Source organism: Myotis myotis, unplaced genomic scaffold (assembly GCF_014108235.1).
Source record: "Myotis myotis isolate mMyoMyo1 unplaced genomic scaffold, mMyoMyo1.p scaffold_m19_p_7, whole genome shotgun sequence".
Taxonomy (NCBI): Eukaryota; Metazoa; Chordata; class Mammalia; order Chiroptera; family Vespertilionidae; genus Myotis; species Myotis myotis.
Genome location: NW_023416379.1, coordinates 23,743,486 through 23,759,555, shown reverse-complemented (window position 1 = coordinate 23,759,555; position 16,070 = coordinate 23,743,486). Strand labels below are relative to the sequence as shown.

General features: G+C 36.8%; 1 protein-coding gene and 1 pseudogene across 18 annotated transcripts in view; one reads left to right on the top strand and one right to left on the bottom strand.

Moving 5' to 3' along the window:
* The window catches only part of AHI1 (Abelson helper integration site 1), a 179,341-nt gene that overhangs the window by 119,750 nt on the left and 43,521 nt on the right, over positions 1 to 16,070 (top strand). For 13 of the 18 annotated variants that reach the window (XM_036316695.1, XM_036316687.1, XM_036316691.1 and 10 more), the window contains 2 exons: positions 9,764 to 9,926; positions 13,161 to 13,261. In XM_036316695.1, coding sequence (XP_036172588.1) covers positions 9,764 to 9,926; positions 13,161 to 13,261 — 264 coding nt within the window. Of the gene's footprint in view, positions 1 to 4,029; positions 4,145 to 9,763; positions 9,927 to 13,160; positions 13,262 to 16,070 lie in introns of those variants that run through there. The other 5 variants (XR_004968762.1, XR_004968761.1, XR_004968760.1 and 2 more) reach the window with 3 other exon arrangements.
* Positions 5,699 to 5,990, bottom strand: LOC118659953 (annotated as a pseudogene).

Genomic DNA, 16,070 nt, shown 5'->3' with positions numbered 1-16,070 from the left:
TATCTCCAGACCTCATGTTATTTTTAAGTAATAAGTCTGTTATCTCTATTACGTATATATTTAAGCACAGAGATATAGACCCATACCTCACTCTAAAAGAGAACAATGGACATTGTAACTCATTTAGACATTTTTTAGTTCCTATAAATACCTATTCAAGTTTAGAAAGGGCTTTTCTAAAGTAGTTCTGTAGCAATATCTCAGGTCTCTCTTTGAAGATCCTTCCATAACTTACATATCTATCTATACATATATATATATATATGTTTATTTTTATTTTTTAATATATATATGTATTCATATGTTTATATCCTTAACCAACTTTAATTAACAATATTTGTATTTTAATATTTACAAATTTGTATGTATGCATATATTTTTAAAGTTTTTACTACTGCTCACAGCACTTGTGGCTATGGAAAGGACCTGGCCAGGAAAGTAGCATCTATAGGTAAATAAACCAAGTAATAAATGCAGTAGGGTAAATATGTGTGTGTGTGTATATATATATATATATATATATATATATATATATTTCATTGATTATAAGGGATATATTTCTCTGAACAATCTCTATAAATCATTGCTTTAAACTATGAAGTATAAAATTTATAACTACCAAAACTGAGTATCTACAAATTATGAATAATGTTATTTGCAAATACTCGAATTCATTTTTGTTTATAAATTATTTTAATATTCAATATTAGTGTGCACCCTGTTACTATTCATTTTCAACTTAAAAGTAGAAAAACAACCCAGCCAGAATGGTTCAGTTGGTTGAGCATTGTCCTGTGTACCGCACATATTTGGAAGGCAACCAATCCATGTTTCTCTCTCACATTGATTTTTTTTCTCTCTCTAAAATCAATAACAACATATTATTTTAAGTAGAGAAACCAAAGATTAATTACTACAAATATTTAAGGTATCGCTTTTTTTAAAAAGGGCCTCCAGACCAAAAACAATGAAACATCCAATAAAATGGGAGCTCCCTGAGGGCAGAGATTTTTTTGTCTGTATTGTTCACTTCTATCTTCCCAGCCTGTAAGAGTAGCTGAGATACCATAGATACCTAATAATTATTGCTAGATAAACATTTAATTTTTAAATTTTGCTTGTTTTTCTATTTTAAAAGTTTTGCTAATCCTTAAGAGGTTGTAGGGAAACCTAAGAAATGATTACTATGACTCCTGGCTGCAGTTTGACATGACCTCACTGAAAAAATGACAAAGTGGATGTTAAATTACTCAGATCTAGAGCAGGTCAGCCTTTCCGTGAGACAAGAGGGAAACTAAGAAAGGCAAGTAAAACCAATAGGAAAGGAGGAACGGGTTTACTTTTAAGTTTTGCCAGTAACAATTTGTTACAAGATTTGACTTTATATTTTAAATTGTTTCTTACCCATTCAGTTGCATCACTTAATATATGCAAAAAATAGTGTACATGTTTTATAAAATATGTTGAAGTAAAGTATTAACTAAACTTTAGGTATCAGAATCACCTGGAAAGCTTGTTACAACTCAGACTATATGATTTCAGTTTGTCTGGGATGGGACCCAAGAATTTGCATTTTTAGCAAGTTTCCAGGTAATGTGTCACTTGTGGTCTGGAAACCTCACTTTAATGTAAATCAATGATCAAAATCCTCTGTTTACTAACCCTCCCAATAAAGAAAATTAAAGTACACTATCATTTTTCTTTGCTAATAACAACAACAAATATATAGCCTAATCTATAAAGATCTGCATCATTGTCTTGGTTTTTTTAAGAAAATAAACAATAAAAAGATACACAGTAGAGCCATCGTGAAGCACTAATAACTCACTGTAACATCATATGTGAATTGTGATTTCTGTAAGAAAAGCTTTAATTGATATTAATCACCATATAGAAATGAGCAGCTTATTTGTGAGCTCCAAAGGTCAGGCCATTCCTATTTGTCAAAGAAGAAAGAAGGGTTTCCACATGGTGAATTATGCTTTGTCCTTACTGTTTTAATTATTGCTACAGGTTTTCCTATGTAGTGTTGCAGCAATCAAACTAGCATTTCTGATTCATGTATGATTACAGATAACACAGCACACTAGTATCCACCATGTTAAAATGTTGAATTTCCTTTAAAATTTATGAATGCTATTCTTTTGGGATAGTTAGAGTACTTGGTATGATCTAATTTTTACCAAATTACCATATGCTTCACTTCCCTTAGTATACAGTCATTCAGTCTGAGTGTTCTGTGATATACTTTAGTTTTGGAGGCCCAGACAGAACTGGAAACTCAGTGTCTTGATTCCTAGTTTGGTATTCTTTCCATTAACCTTGGTATTTACTTTACCAAAAGGTATTTGGAATCAAATATTTTCAAATATTTGTTTGATGAAGTGTTTAAGGCATTATACAGCAGGATAGGAACAAATAGTTTCTCTGGTACAGAGACAATAAACTGTGCAATTATTTACTTTCTTTATCTCTATTGTCTTAATCTATTATTATTCAGATAAGATCAACTAAAAATTACAGGATCTTGGTTTCTTTTTTATAAATATGTGTAGGGTCGTCATACATAGTATTCATGGAAATAATCATAAGAGACTATATATATTTCTATCATATGATGCTAGAAATAGGTCTGTATGTTTCTTTATCCCTCTGGCGAGATAAACTATAGTCCCAGCGTCACTAATAGAGGAGTAATTGGGATATTTAATAATGTTCTTCTGTACAACTCAGGATTTATTGTTAAATTTGTTTTTCTAGTAACTTTTTTATTTGCTCTATTTTTCTATTTTAATAGTAAAGACCAAATATTCCTTCATTGACATTATTGAGAAATAAGACTTTCTTGAAGCTCATTTTATTTCACTTGTTAAATAATTACTGAGGGGCAAGGGGTAGGCACAGCTGGGGCGGAAGCTGGGACCATGCCTGGAGACTATGCCCAGAAGCTGTCCAGTAGCAGCATGTCTCATTGCCATGCGCAGTGATCCTCTAGACTAGTGTGTGGTGGTTGGCAACACAGGGCAGTGGGCAAGACGAGCTACTCATGAGCTATGCCAATGATGCCTTCTCAGGGGGGTAAGTGCCCACCTGCTTCCACTGCTACACAGCCAGCATCACCATTAGGAGTCAAGCAGTACCTCCTGGGACTCTGGGACACAGCAGGACAAGAAAATTATGATCACACAGGAAGACTGTAATCATCTGAGATCTTTATCTCATCTAGTGACTGATGTCTGCCTTATATGCTTCTCTGTGGTCAGGCTAGCCTCATTTCTCAATGTAAAAGGAGTAGGTATCAGAATTTAAGGAATATGTACCAAATATACTCTTTTATTAATAGCAACTCAGATTGATCTCTGAGGTGACCCTGAAACTTTAGCAAGACTGAATGCTATGAAAGAAAAACTTACATGTGTGGAACAAGAACAGAAACATTTCCAAGATAGGAGCATGCTGTTTTGTGCTTTAACCCAGAAGGGACTAAAGACTGTATTTGGTGATGCTATCAAAACCATTTTAACTCTCAAGAAATACACAGGGGAAAAAATAGGACCAAGATGTAGAAACGGTTGTTTGATTGTGTGAGAAACATCATTATTGGGCAAGGAAATTGTCTACTTCTCTGGGCTAGCATACGAAATGCTACAAGTTATACCCAGACCTCTTATAAATAATGAAGTAATTTAAAACTTGAAGGGGAGGGGGGCGGGGACTGTCCTCAGAATTCTATAGAATTCATTAAGAGTGTTTTCTAAATGTCCAAGAAGCAGCAAACAGAATCTGAAGCCACAATCTATTATAAATACTTTATCTCAACCAGAAGGTACACGATCTCTCAAGGGTTTCATAGTTGAAAAAACTCCAGTCACATCATGTTCTATCTATGTAACAAACCATGCTGTAAAAGGAACTGCCTGGCTTGACCATACACATTTCTGCATAGTCTTTATGTAATCTGCACAAAGAAATATCTTCTCCTTTTGCTCCAATTAATTGTTTTTGTATATAAGTTGCTTTCTATTCCAGTATGCCCAGAGGGCCAACCACGAAACCAAAGGTTGCTCCAAGCGCACAGGAGATGGGCCATACCTGAGGAGTAAATATATGAGATAAAAAAGAACAAATGTTTTATTGAACAAAGTTAAGTATAACAAATACTTCTATATTGAACCTTAATATACTTTCTTAAAGGATGCCAAAAGTGTAATGTTATAATTGCATTTATCATGAACACAAAAAAATGGACACATTTCAGTTAATGTGTATTAAACTGTAGCAAAGTTTCTGGCATAGAATAATTACTAAGATGTTTCACCTTATATTGATTGATAATCCTGCCAATAACCGTAAGTGGTGACCTAACAAGTCTTTGGCTGAGTGCTGATCTGCATATGCATAGAATAAAACTCCATAAGGAAGAACCATTCAAAAGTAGTAGGCTGCACAACAGGATGGGAACAATTCACATTCCTGACAGCCAGAATGGAAAAACCTCCTAATATATGGGACATCAAGTAGAATAACCAACAGGATAATTTATACCCTGGAAATGGGTATTATTGAATCCTGGAGGAAAGTCTTTCTAAGTCTGCTCTAACAAAACTTAAAAACAAACCTGGAAAGGTTCAAAATGATCTCAAGTAACTATATGCCAAAAAAAAGGTCCAACACTCTTTTAAGTAATACAAGAAAGTCCAGCGGTCACCAAAGTAAAATTCACTTATATTAGTTTTCTAGGGTTGTTGTAACAACTTACCACAGACAGTGTGGCTTAAAACAGAAATTTATGCTCTCCATGCTCCGGAGGCCAGCGCCTGAAATTACGTTAAGCAAGGAGAAAGCAGAGGGAAAGTGGTGTGATTGGATGCCGCATTGGCTGCAGGGAGTTCCCCAACCATTATGGGCCCACCTGAAGCAGTGCTGGAGGAGAAAGTACCAAACATAGGAGTTTATTCAACATAACGTAGCTTATTGACTGGCTTGGGGGCATTATGAATATTGATTTTTGGATTATATTATGGATAAACATGTAAGAAACATCTGCTGAACAATACTGGTTAATGTTCCTTCAGTAGACTAGTTTCAAGAACCATTGAGAATTCTTCAGAGATAACTGTAATGATGAAAAAAATCTCTCGGAAGGTAATTCATTACAAAGAGGAATTCCCTTAAATGGCTTATAACAGCCTGTCAGACTGGTTAAACCAAGAAAGAGTATCTGGCAAGCACTACTATGAAGACTGAAAAATGCATGTCTAAAATAATGGCACTTCCACCATGATTATGCCCAAGCTTTGAGAAAGAGGAGGAACTCTGTTTCAAATATGTGAAGAGTGGGCAAAATTTGATCAAGTGGGTTTTATGGAACATCTCATTTCCCAGATCTGTCATTACCAACATGGGCACATAAGCTTCTATTGCAGAAATATTTCTGTAACATATTGCCAGAGATACTCTGTCATACTTACAATGCCAGACTACAGTGTGCAAGGAATGGTACGTTATAGAAGATAATGATCAAGAGAATGGTCAAGACAGATTTTCTATGACAAGACCTAGCAGAATAAGAAGAAAATAGAAATAGTTGTGTCTCCCAACTTTTTTTTTCTTTTAAGTCATTTTAATAACCAGGCAGTTAGTAAAAAATACAGTTATCTCACACAAGCATGATTAAAGGTGATGATGATACCAGATTCCAAAGAGCAAGGGTGGTAAGAAGGCTTCAAGATTCACAGATCGAAGATCTTGGTTTCAGAAAGTCTCAGAGGGGTAGCAGGACAAAAATGAAATTTAAGGACAGGGCATGGTTGCTGGGTCATCAGCACCTCAAAACATTTCTTGATGATGATTCGGTGCAGAGAGTATTTACTTGTTGTCTTGGGAGAACCAAGCAGCATGGGCCAAGCAGGTCTGTTTTCCTATGGGGCAGACTTCCTCAGGGTGGAGACCCAGTCTTTCTATTCCTTGAGGTAATGCTAGAGAAGCATGATCACGCTGAAGCCAGAGGTTCCAATTCCGTCTGCTGTCTCCCACATTTTTTACGGGTTGCTTTAAGTTACCCTAAAACAGTGAGATAACAACAAAATCTAGTTGGAGATGGGGGAGACATGACTTATGCAGCATCCGCTGCCAAATTAAAATAAGCAAAGAACTTACTATGTGTACAGTGATTCTCAAAAGAGACTAATCGGTCTTCAGATGAGACACACAGTAGATACAAGCAGATTCTCAGGAGCCACGGGGCTTCCGTCAGTGCGGTGAGAGTGGTCATAACTGCACTGCCAGATGTGGACTGTCGGCATGTGAAACACACTGGTTCCTCATTGTATAGCAGGTTTGCACTTAAATGTGAGGAATGGTATGATGGTGACATGCTCTCAAGACAGTTCCTTTGGGGGATGTAACCTCCCAATTATCACCTTCCTGGATGCCGGTTGTGGAGTTTGGTGACAAGGACTTTATTTCTATACCAGGAGGTAGCATTGTAATAGTGAAGAACATAGTAATGTAAGCTGGGAACCTATAATGGATATGAGTGTGGCATTGCCCACTGGTAGTACTAACATGTTCTAGTAATGAGCGATTCATCTGACACCATCGGGTTGTGGGACTGTTAGTGTGCCAGGACTACTGTAACCAGATGCCATAGAATAGGGGACTTAAACAACAGAAATGTGTTTGACCCAGTCGTAGAGGCTGAAAGGTTAGTTTCTTCTGAGCCCTCTGTCCTCATCTTGCTGACTACTACCTCCCACTGTGTTCTCACGTGGCCTTTTCCTCTGTGCATGTGTGGTCCTGGTACCTCTTCCTCTTTTTAGAGGGACACCAGTCCTATTGGATTAGAGCCCCACCCATATAACTTCACTTAATCATAATTACCTTCTTAAAGGTCCTATCTCCTAATACAGAAACATTAGGGACTACGGCTTCAATTTATGAATTTGGGGAGGAGTGTCACACAGTTAAGTCCATGGCAGGGACACAGAGTATGGAACGTATTTCCAAGGATTAAAGGGCCATGCGAAATTAGTGTGCTGCATTTGATTGTTTAACAAGGATAATCAATGGGTACTTTAATAGGAAAATTGAATTGTAGAGTCATAGGTCTTTTGGACCCCTGTACCTCTGAAGGGTCTCTTTTTTCAACAGAACCTGGTGAGCAATCAGGAGAAGTTTTCTGACTCTGGTTGGATGAATTCCAGATTGTCAGTAGGCCACACAAGCGTTTAAGCCTGATGTGGGACTTCCTGAATGAATCTGTTGCCTAAACTGGATCTCTCCTGCTCTCCTTCCCAGCAGCCACCTCTGGTTCCAGATAAATAAGCATACGTTGACCTCCTACTTGCTTAAGGTCATCAAAGTCGTGCTGTCTCAGTGTACTAAATCCAGGCGGAGGAACAATAGGAACAAACCCCCAGTTTTCTGATAGTGAATTTTATCATGAAAGGAAAACAGTGGGCCTGCAGGTGACCGAGGATAGTTGATCTTCTCAGCACAGCTGACTACTTAAGTACTGCTACCCAAAAATATGTCTTATCTTTCATGAGTGAGTAAGATTTCCTGTTCCTCATTTTTCCCTCTCTTTTGCTTCTTCCTCCTGTTTGATTCTAGATAAACAAGGCCTATAAATGTGTTTGTTTCGTTTTGGAAAAAACTCACTTTAAGTCCCGATTCTACAACTTACTAGTTTACTTGACTTTAGGCAAGAAATTAAACTTCTCTGTACATCAAATTTCTCATTTATAAAATTGAAATAGGAATGTATACCCTGTCAGGATTGTCATAAAGGTTGAGTGAGATAACTTACATAAGCAACTAGCATGGTACATAGAACATGGCTGGCACTCGAAACATTTTAATTTGCTTTCCTCTTCTATGATAGCACAGGTAGGAGAATAAAGGAGAAGAGATTTGGAGAAGAACAAAGGGAAAAATTAAAAGTTCCACTTTTACATAAGTAACTGGGCATCAATATACTAAAAGGTATAAAAGATCTGTAATCTTTAAACAATATCCTGCATAATATGTTGTAAGTTAGAGACTGTGCTAAGCAGTACAATAGGAATTGCATTTGTACCATTTGAATTAAAGTGTCATTACTGCCCTTATACAATATAGTGACAATAGTTAATTCCAGATTTACCCATTAAAATCTCCTGGTTACCCTAGCTGTTTTGACTCAGTGGTTACACGTACTAAAGGGTTTTTGGGTTCGATTCTGGTCAAGGGCACACCTCGGTTGCAGGCTTGATCCCTGACCCTGATTAGGGTGTGTGTAGGAGGCAGCCAATCAATGTGTCTCTCTCACATCCATGTTTCTCTGTCTCTCCTCCTCCCACTCTCTCTAAAAATCAATGTCGGGGGGGGATATCTTTGGGTGAGGATTAACAAAACAAAATCTCCTGGTTAATGTGTTCACAAATGCTTCATCATAAATTAAGGGTACCGCAGCGTGTCTTGTAAACTATTCTAGAATCCTCTGCTTAAAACTCTTCTGTCTTCCTGTCGCCCGTATTAAGAGGCTTCTGAACTCTCAGCATGTGTGATCTGGCCACTTCTTTCTTCTGTAGCCTCAACTTCCCCCACCTTTCTGGGCTCTTACCTTTACTCCCCAGCTCCCATCATATTGAACTATTTTTGGTTTCTCTTTTCTGGACTCAAGCAAGTCGGGCCTGAGATGCACTTTTGAACTCTTCACCTGGGTCTTTGTTGATTATACTTTATTTTTCTGCAAAGCCTAATTGTAATTCCTTCCAGAAATTATCTTATTTATCATTGTATATTTGGCCACTAGCACGGTACCAGGCTCATTAGTAATTCAGTAAATACTTAAGCAAATGAGTCAGTATTGTGCCTAAATGCAAGGATTATATAATATTTTTATTGCTTATATTATTGTATAACCTATAAATTTTCAAAACCCATTTAAACAGAAAAAAAGTAGAAGTAGTTTATTCTTCATATTATGTGCCACTTTATACAATGTATCACATCTAAAATGGGTTGATGTCTGCTTCCTTCTTATAATTGCTATAAGGGATTTGTAAATGCCATTGTAGTCATTCATTTTGATTTGGGTTTTTCCAAAGGGGGGGAAAAAATCAAATATAGTGACTATTGTAACAACACAGAGGATTCTCATAGAAAGGCTTTTCCTCTTAAATTTCTATCTGGTGAAAATGAGCTTATCAGAGATTTTAAAAGGCAATCAGAAGATTTAGATTGTTGATATAAAATATCAGAAGCATATGTTTGTAGAGAAATATATCTCAAAAAGAGATGTTAATAATATACAAGTGATCACCATGAAGTTATGTAATTGGGTTGTTCCATTGAGCTTTCCTTTTTGTAAAATTGTTGACATTCTGAAGGATTTTTTTTTTCCAGATGCATCTGCTTAGCACAGAGAATGGGAACTAAAGGTAGCATAAAACAATTCTAAGAAAGTGAATGTTGTGTGACCTTTTTTTTAATTTGCTTCACAAGTAATTTATTTTAAAAAAATTAACATCTGCTATTTTGAAGCTAATCTTAGTGTATTGAATGCTCTTAACCATTTCTCAATCCCACAGTCTTTTATCTTGCTTCTCCTGCTGTGTTCCCACCACCCTTGATCCCATTAGCAAACCTTGAGACCGCCTCAGACTTACCAAAGTACTGCTTTGGTTTCAGCTGCTCTTCTGCAAGAGGAAGTGAATGTTGGGGGTTTTCTCTGTGGTACAGTTGTGATAAAGCTGTGGTGGTCTTATCTCTCTCTTAGGTAGTGGCTCTTTATGACTACACAGCGAATCGATCAGATGAACTAACCATCCATCGCGGAGACATTATCCGAGTGTTTTACAAAGATAATGAAGACTGGTGGTATGGCAGCCTAGGAAAGGGACAGGAAGGTTATTTTCCAGCTAATCATGTGGCTAGTGAAAGTAAGTTTTATGCTCCCTTCCTGGTCTACTAGTATGGTATAACTGATATACAAGATTTTATCATGTTGTACCCTTTAATTTACTGTCTTTGTAACTTTTGCATATGTTTACCAGTGGGTATTGCTTTTCATTTTCATGATGCAAAAGAAATAAAAGGGACGGCACTAGTATACCAGAAAGCTATTACATTCATCCCAGGGGACCTGCCCATCTTCCTACAACCTTCTTCAGCCCCTTTTCCCTGCACCTGTCATGCCCTTCAAGCACAATTATGTCAGGTCTCTTGTCACAGTGACTCAGTTGACTTTAAGAACCTCTAGTCCCCCAATTTCCATTCTTTTACTTTATATACCACAGGCCTTGCTGTTACCTATTACCTGCCTACAGTAGGTTGTTTCATTCTCAAGAAAATTAAGCCCTCATTTGTGAAAGGGAAAAGAAAGGAGCTGGAGAAAGAATTCTAAATACACTTTCTGAAAGTGAGAGATGAAAATAGAAAGCAGAGAGCTTGCGAAGAAGGACCAGAAGGAGGGGAGAAATACAGTAATGCTTCTTCAGAAGAATCCTTTTATCAGCAGTTAACTTCATCATGTGGTAGGAAAACAATGCTCAGGGGTCAGGGAAACTGATTTCGAATCCTAGCTCCTCCACAGCTATTATCGATGTGCCTCAGTTTCCTCCTATAAAGTGAGGAAGTTGAACTCTGTCATCTCTAAATTTTTTTCCCAAAAATACTAAGATCATTTAGTTATGATTTAAAATGTAGTATAGGAAGCCTAGAGATTACTCTGTTTTGAATAATTATTCAGTCTTTTGCTTCTGCAAAGAAGTAATTATTATAGATAATAGCTGCTTTTCAGGCTAGTCTATGAAACCCCATTTAACTCAAACAATGGCTGAGCAAAAGTACTATTGATTCCTAAACTAAGTTCTGAATTTTTGAGAGCAAAGGAGATGGCATAGGAAGAACTCCTTCCTTCCCTGAGTACTGGGCGCTGGCATAAGCCCAGATAAAATATTTTCTCTTTGGCACTTTCTACCATGTTGTCTGTACCCTGGTATTTCCCAGTGCTCCCCTGGCCAGTCTCTCAAGGGCTCCCAGTCTCATTGCAGCTTCCTTCCTCAGCTTATCTGCTGCTTTCAGCAAACTCCTCCCCTCAAAAGTTCCCAATGTCTCAAAAATCACCCACTTCTCTCTCACACAACAAAAGTCTGTAGTTCCTCTGTGCCATTGTTTTAATTCTCTTTCCTTGAGCAGTAAATGACTTATAGCTCTTAAACTCTATTGCAGGTATAGTTTTATGTTTAAAAGAAGATGCATAATGGAGAAAAAACATCAGGCAATGTGGAAGAAATTTTAGGACAAGTTAATACCCAGTCATCTCCCAAAAAATCTGCACTTCTAATTTCCAGATTGTCTCAAATATCCAGGTTTCTTCCCTCTCCTTCTCACATGGTCAATACCTGGAATTCAGCTTCTGCCTTTTAAATCAAGAGCTACCTATACAATCAAAGTCATTCTGGAGTATATCCATCATTTTAACTAGATATTACAATTCATTGTTAATCCAGATACAAATGAAAGCATAATTGTTTTATACTTGACATTGTAAAAAGATTATGTATTTCCAGGCAGGATGGTATTAGGTGCTTTAACTTTATAATCTAATTAGTTTGCAGAAATAACCCCTTAGGCTTCCAATTCTGGAGAGGTTATAGATATTTGATTGTAGTGGGTAAAAAATCCAATAAATTTCTCTTCCATTATATCCCAAGTGAGACTTCTGAAGCATACTGTAATGATGATTAGTGGATATGTACAGAAGTTAATGGTCACTTGTAGTGACTATTCTTCAACTGTCATAATTCCTTATATCCCAAAGTAATTGATATTTTATTTTGGCATTAGTTATTGCTGTGGGAAAAGCCTTGTAAATGCCAGAACAAACAGAATAAATCCTCATATACCTGAGAATATAATTGAATTCTCACTTCACTGGGGACTTTTTTTCTCTCCTTTTATCCTACTTTTTACCTGAAATTTAAAAAATCTTAACAGATGCAAAGAGACTGTTTTAACATTAGAGAAAAAATTAGTCAACAGCATATTTCACTCTAAAAATAGTAGAAGTCCTTTATCTTGATCCAAAGCCAAATATACAAAGCGAATGATCTAAGGACGTACATATCTGAATAGAATCTGTATCAACTGTTAAATTAAGAGCCAGGTCCGCTAAAGAACTACAATAGAAGACTATAATAAAATATCCCATTTTATAAAGATTTCCTCCCTTTGTATCTTAAGCCACTGGAAGAAAAGCATGATCAGCTTTCCTTAATCACATCTTTTCCAATAAGAGATGAAGAAAGCCAATAATGAATCAACCCATACACAAACCTAGTTAATACAGCTCATAATCTTAGAATTTTGATTAGGTGTATTTGAACAATTTCTCTCAATTCAAAGTTGTTAAGTCATTTAACCAAGATAGATTTTCTTTCTAGCCCTTTAAAATTCCCACCTGACTTTTTAGATTCTGCACTGTGTGTAGACTAACTAGAATATGTAGATTATAATTTTACATTATAAGAACTTCAGATTCAGCATTCTGAATAGATTCAGTATTGTGTATAGTCCTTGCCCCATGCTTATCTATTTCATACCATCTTCCCAAATTATCCTTTTTCCACACCGCTACCTGACAAAATCCTACCCATTCTTCAGAATCTGACACACCTACTGTTTCTTCCATTAAGCATCTACCATCCCACATCAGAGTTTGTCTTTGTTATTCTCTCTCTTTTAAGTAATGTCACATTCTATTTTTATATTACAGTTCCTTGTGAACTTACATCTCTGACCAGATTGTATGCTCCTTGAGAGCAAAGACTGTTTTGATCATCTTGGTATCTCTTCTATCAGTACCTTGCATATAGCAGGTTCCTGATTAATATATATTAAGATAAAATGAAATAAGCATCTGCATGACCACATAGTAAGTGAAAATGACACCTTCTACATTTCTGAAATCCTGCTTATCAAAACTTTACAATTATAAGTTAAGTTTTTTTTGATAATTAATGTGTAAGATTTCCAATCGCCTTAACAGTAAGTGTCAGGTAGCTTATTTTTACACCCAATTCTTTGGCTTTCTATCTGCTCCCACTGTTGTTTTTTCCCCCATGAAATAATGCTTCTCAATTTGATTGCCTGAATTTCTTTTTCAATTCCAGCACTGTACCGAGAACTGCCTCCAGAGATTAAGGAACGATCCCCTCCTTTAACCCCCAAGGAAAAAACCAAAATGGAAAAACCTTCTTTATCTTCTCAAAAGGTAAATGTTTTCAAGAAAATGTATAGCATATGTACTTTGATTTTCACTCTCTCTGGATAAAATATTACTTTATCTTTCATGCTTATATCCTTTATTAATTACATTATTATTTCTTTTAATAATGGCACCAATATTATGAAATATGTAAGGCAAATATTACTGTAGCCATTTTCTAGATAAGGAAACTGAGGAGACCCAGAGATTAAAGTAGACCTCAAGTCACAGTCCAAGTAATGGGACAAGGATCCAGAGTAGAACTTGTGACCTCAAGTGTGATGCTATTTCCATCCTATACTCGTTTCTGTAATGACGATCCTAACCCTGTTATTAGCCCCACCTGAGGGGTACACATGTGTGCTAAAGGTCATTGGGGCCCTCAGAATAAAGATGTCCTATCTTCCTGGAGCATTCCTTTTACTTGATAGAAATTTAAAATATTTTCAGATTGAAATGAGTATGGATATATTATCAACCAGAAAAATGTCGTGTTTTTTAGCTTAGGCCTTCAAATCCCTCAGTCAGTATTCTTCTGATATTAGTAATACTTTGGTGCAAAGTTTAATAAGCAATGTGCCATATCACATATTTTACTTATTGAACTTATTTTATTCTGTGACATTAGCTTTTGCTTTAGATGGAATAACTTCACTTCTTAATAACATGAAGTAGTAGGGTATAGAGTTTTTAAACAATTGAACCTATCATGTATCATTAGTCATTCAGCCTATATTTATTGAGTGCTTATTTCTATGCTGAGCATTAGTGCTCACTGAAACAAGATTGAGTAGACAAAGCACTTGCCCTTGAGGCTGGTGGGTGAGACACCTACAAGTAGACAATTGCAACAGAATATGGTAGGAACTATAGTGAAGATATGTGCACAGTGTATTGAGAACACACAGCAAGACACCCTCTAAATCTGCCTGGGGAGTCCAGGAAGAGTTCCCCAAGGAGGTCATGCTTGAGCTGAGGCTTATAGGATGAAAAAAAATGTGCTACGTAGATGATCTTAGAAAAAGCATTCCAGCAGAGGGAACAACTTGAGTAAGGTGTGATAAAGTATAATTATTTTCTGGAGTATAGGGCCAAATGGAGAGAAGGACAGAAGAAATGCAGGAGCCCAGTATACTCTGCTGAGATGCTTAGATTGTATTCTTCAGGCAAGAGGATCCCCTGGAGAAGGGAATCCAGGAAGTGTCATATACAGATCTGCATGTTAAAAATATTCTAGTGGCAGCATGGTGATTGAATTAGAGGTAGCTAAGACCTAGGGCAAGAAAGTAAGTTCAAAATAAAGTATAAAAGCATGAGCTAGTGGGGATAGAAGGGAAGTGTATAATTCACAGGATTTTGTAATTGATTGGATGTGATTAGTGATATTGGAATTTAAGAATTGTGCTGAGGGCCCTGGCTTATTATATAAGTAAATGGATAGTGGTACCACAGAAATAATAAAAGAATAAGGAAGATCTGGGGAGATAGAAACAAGGAATGGTAGGGAGTAGGATGTAATGAGTTCAGTTTTAGATATCTTGATTTGTTAATAGTCTTTATAGTGCTCCCAGGTGCAAATATTCACTAAGGAGCCAGAAATTCAGAACTGGAATTTGAGAGAAGGTAGGGCTTCAAAATAAAACGGGGAAGGAGCTAGTGTATTCATTGTATTGCATCAGTAGAGTTGAAGCTCATAATGAAGGAGATAGAATAGACACTGTAGACTTCTAAGAGAAAAATCTAAGGACAGAATTCCAATTGAACACTAGTATTTAATGGACAAGCAAAGGAAAAGAAGATTAAGAATAAGAAATAATAGCCAAAGGGGAAGGAAAGATCCAGAAAAAAAAAAAAAAGTGCCATGGAAGCCAGAGAGAAGAGAGGTTCAAGGAGAGTATATAGTCAGTAGTATGAGAAATGGCCGATCACTGAGGTTGTCTAAGCATTTGATAATGAAGAGGACCTTGGCACCTCTACATATCAATAGTATGACACGTATTGAAGAGTAGAATGTGGACTCAGCAAGAGAACACATGGAAGTCTTCCCAGAGCTTCACTTAAAAGAAGTCAAGCAGTGACTAGAGGGAGACCCAGTTCCAGAAATGACTTTTTAAATATTGGAGTGACACATAGAATTATGTTCTAAGAAGACAAAGCCAATGGACATGATCAGATTCAAGGTAGATAAAGAAAGCATGCATGGATTTTGGAGAAAGCAGGAGGTTTTTATTGGAAAGACTGGTTGATAGATTAATATTGCCTTAGAGCAGTACCCCTCTGAGACAGATAAATATAAATGAGGATGCAGATAAGTTAATAAAGTGGGAGTCTAGAAATTAAGAATGTCTTTTTGTTCTCAAAAACAGAAATGAAGGTTCACTTCAAATGTGAGGGCAAAAGGTGTGAGGTAGGAAGAAGAATAGTGACTGTTAGAGTACCTTGAGGACAGTAGGAGCAGGAGACCATTTGGGACATATAAAGAGATTTCTGAGTAGTTCTGAGAGCTGCTGTTTGAATACCATGAAAATGTAGGGAACATAATTTTATGTAGTTGGATGGTTTTCTTCAGTAGTGCTCCACATCTAGGACATAGGAGTGGAGAAGACAAATCTGGTTTGATATATAATTGGAGTTGTGGGTGTGATAGAGGCCAAGAGGATTAGAGACTTGATATCATTGGGTAGAGAGTCGCTGAATTCACACATTATGGAAGATCAGCCAGATTGGAAAGGATGTGGAATCAGGAGACTGGCCAACTTAGAAAGCAGGGTTCTCTGCAAGGTTGCCATAAACTACCCATGCCCAGGTGGAGGCA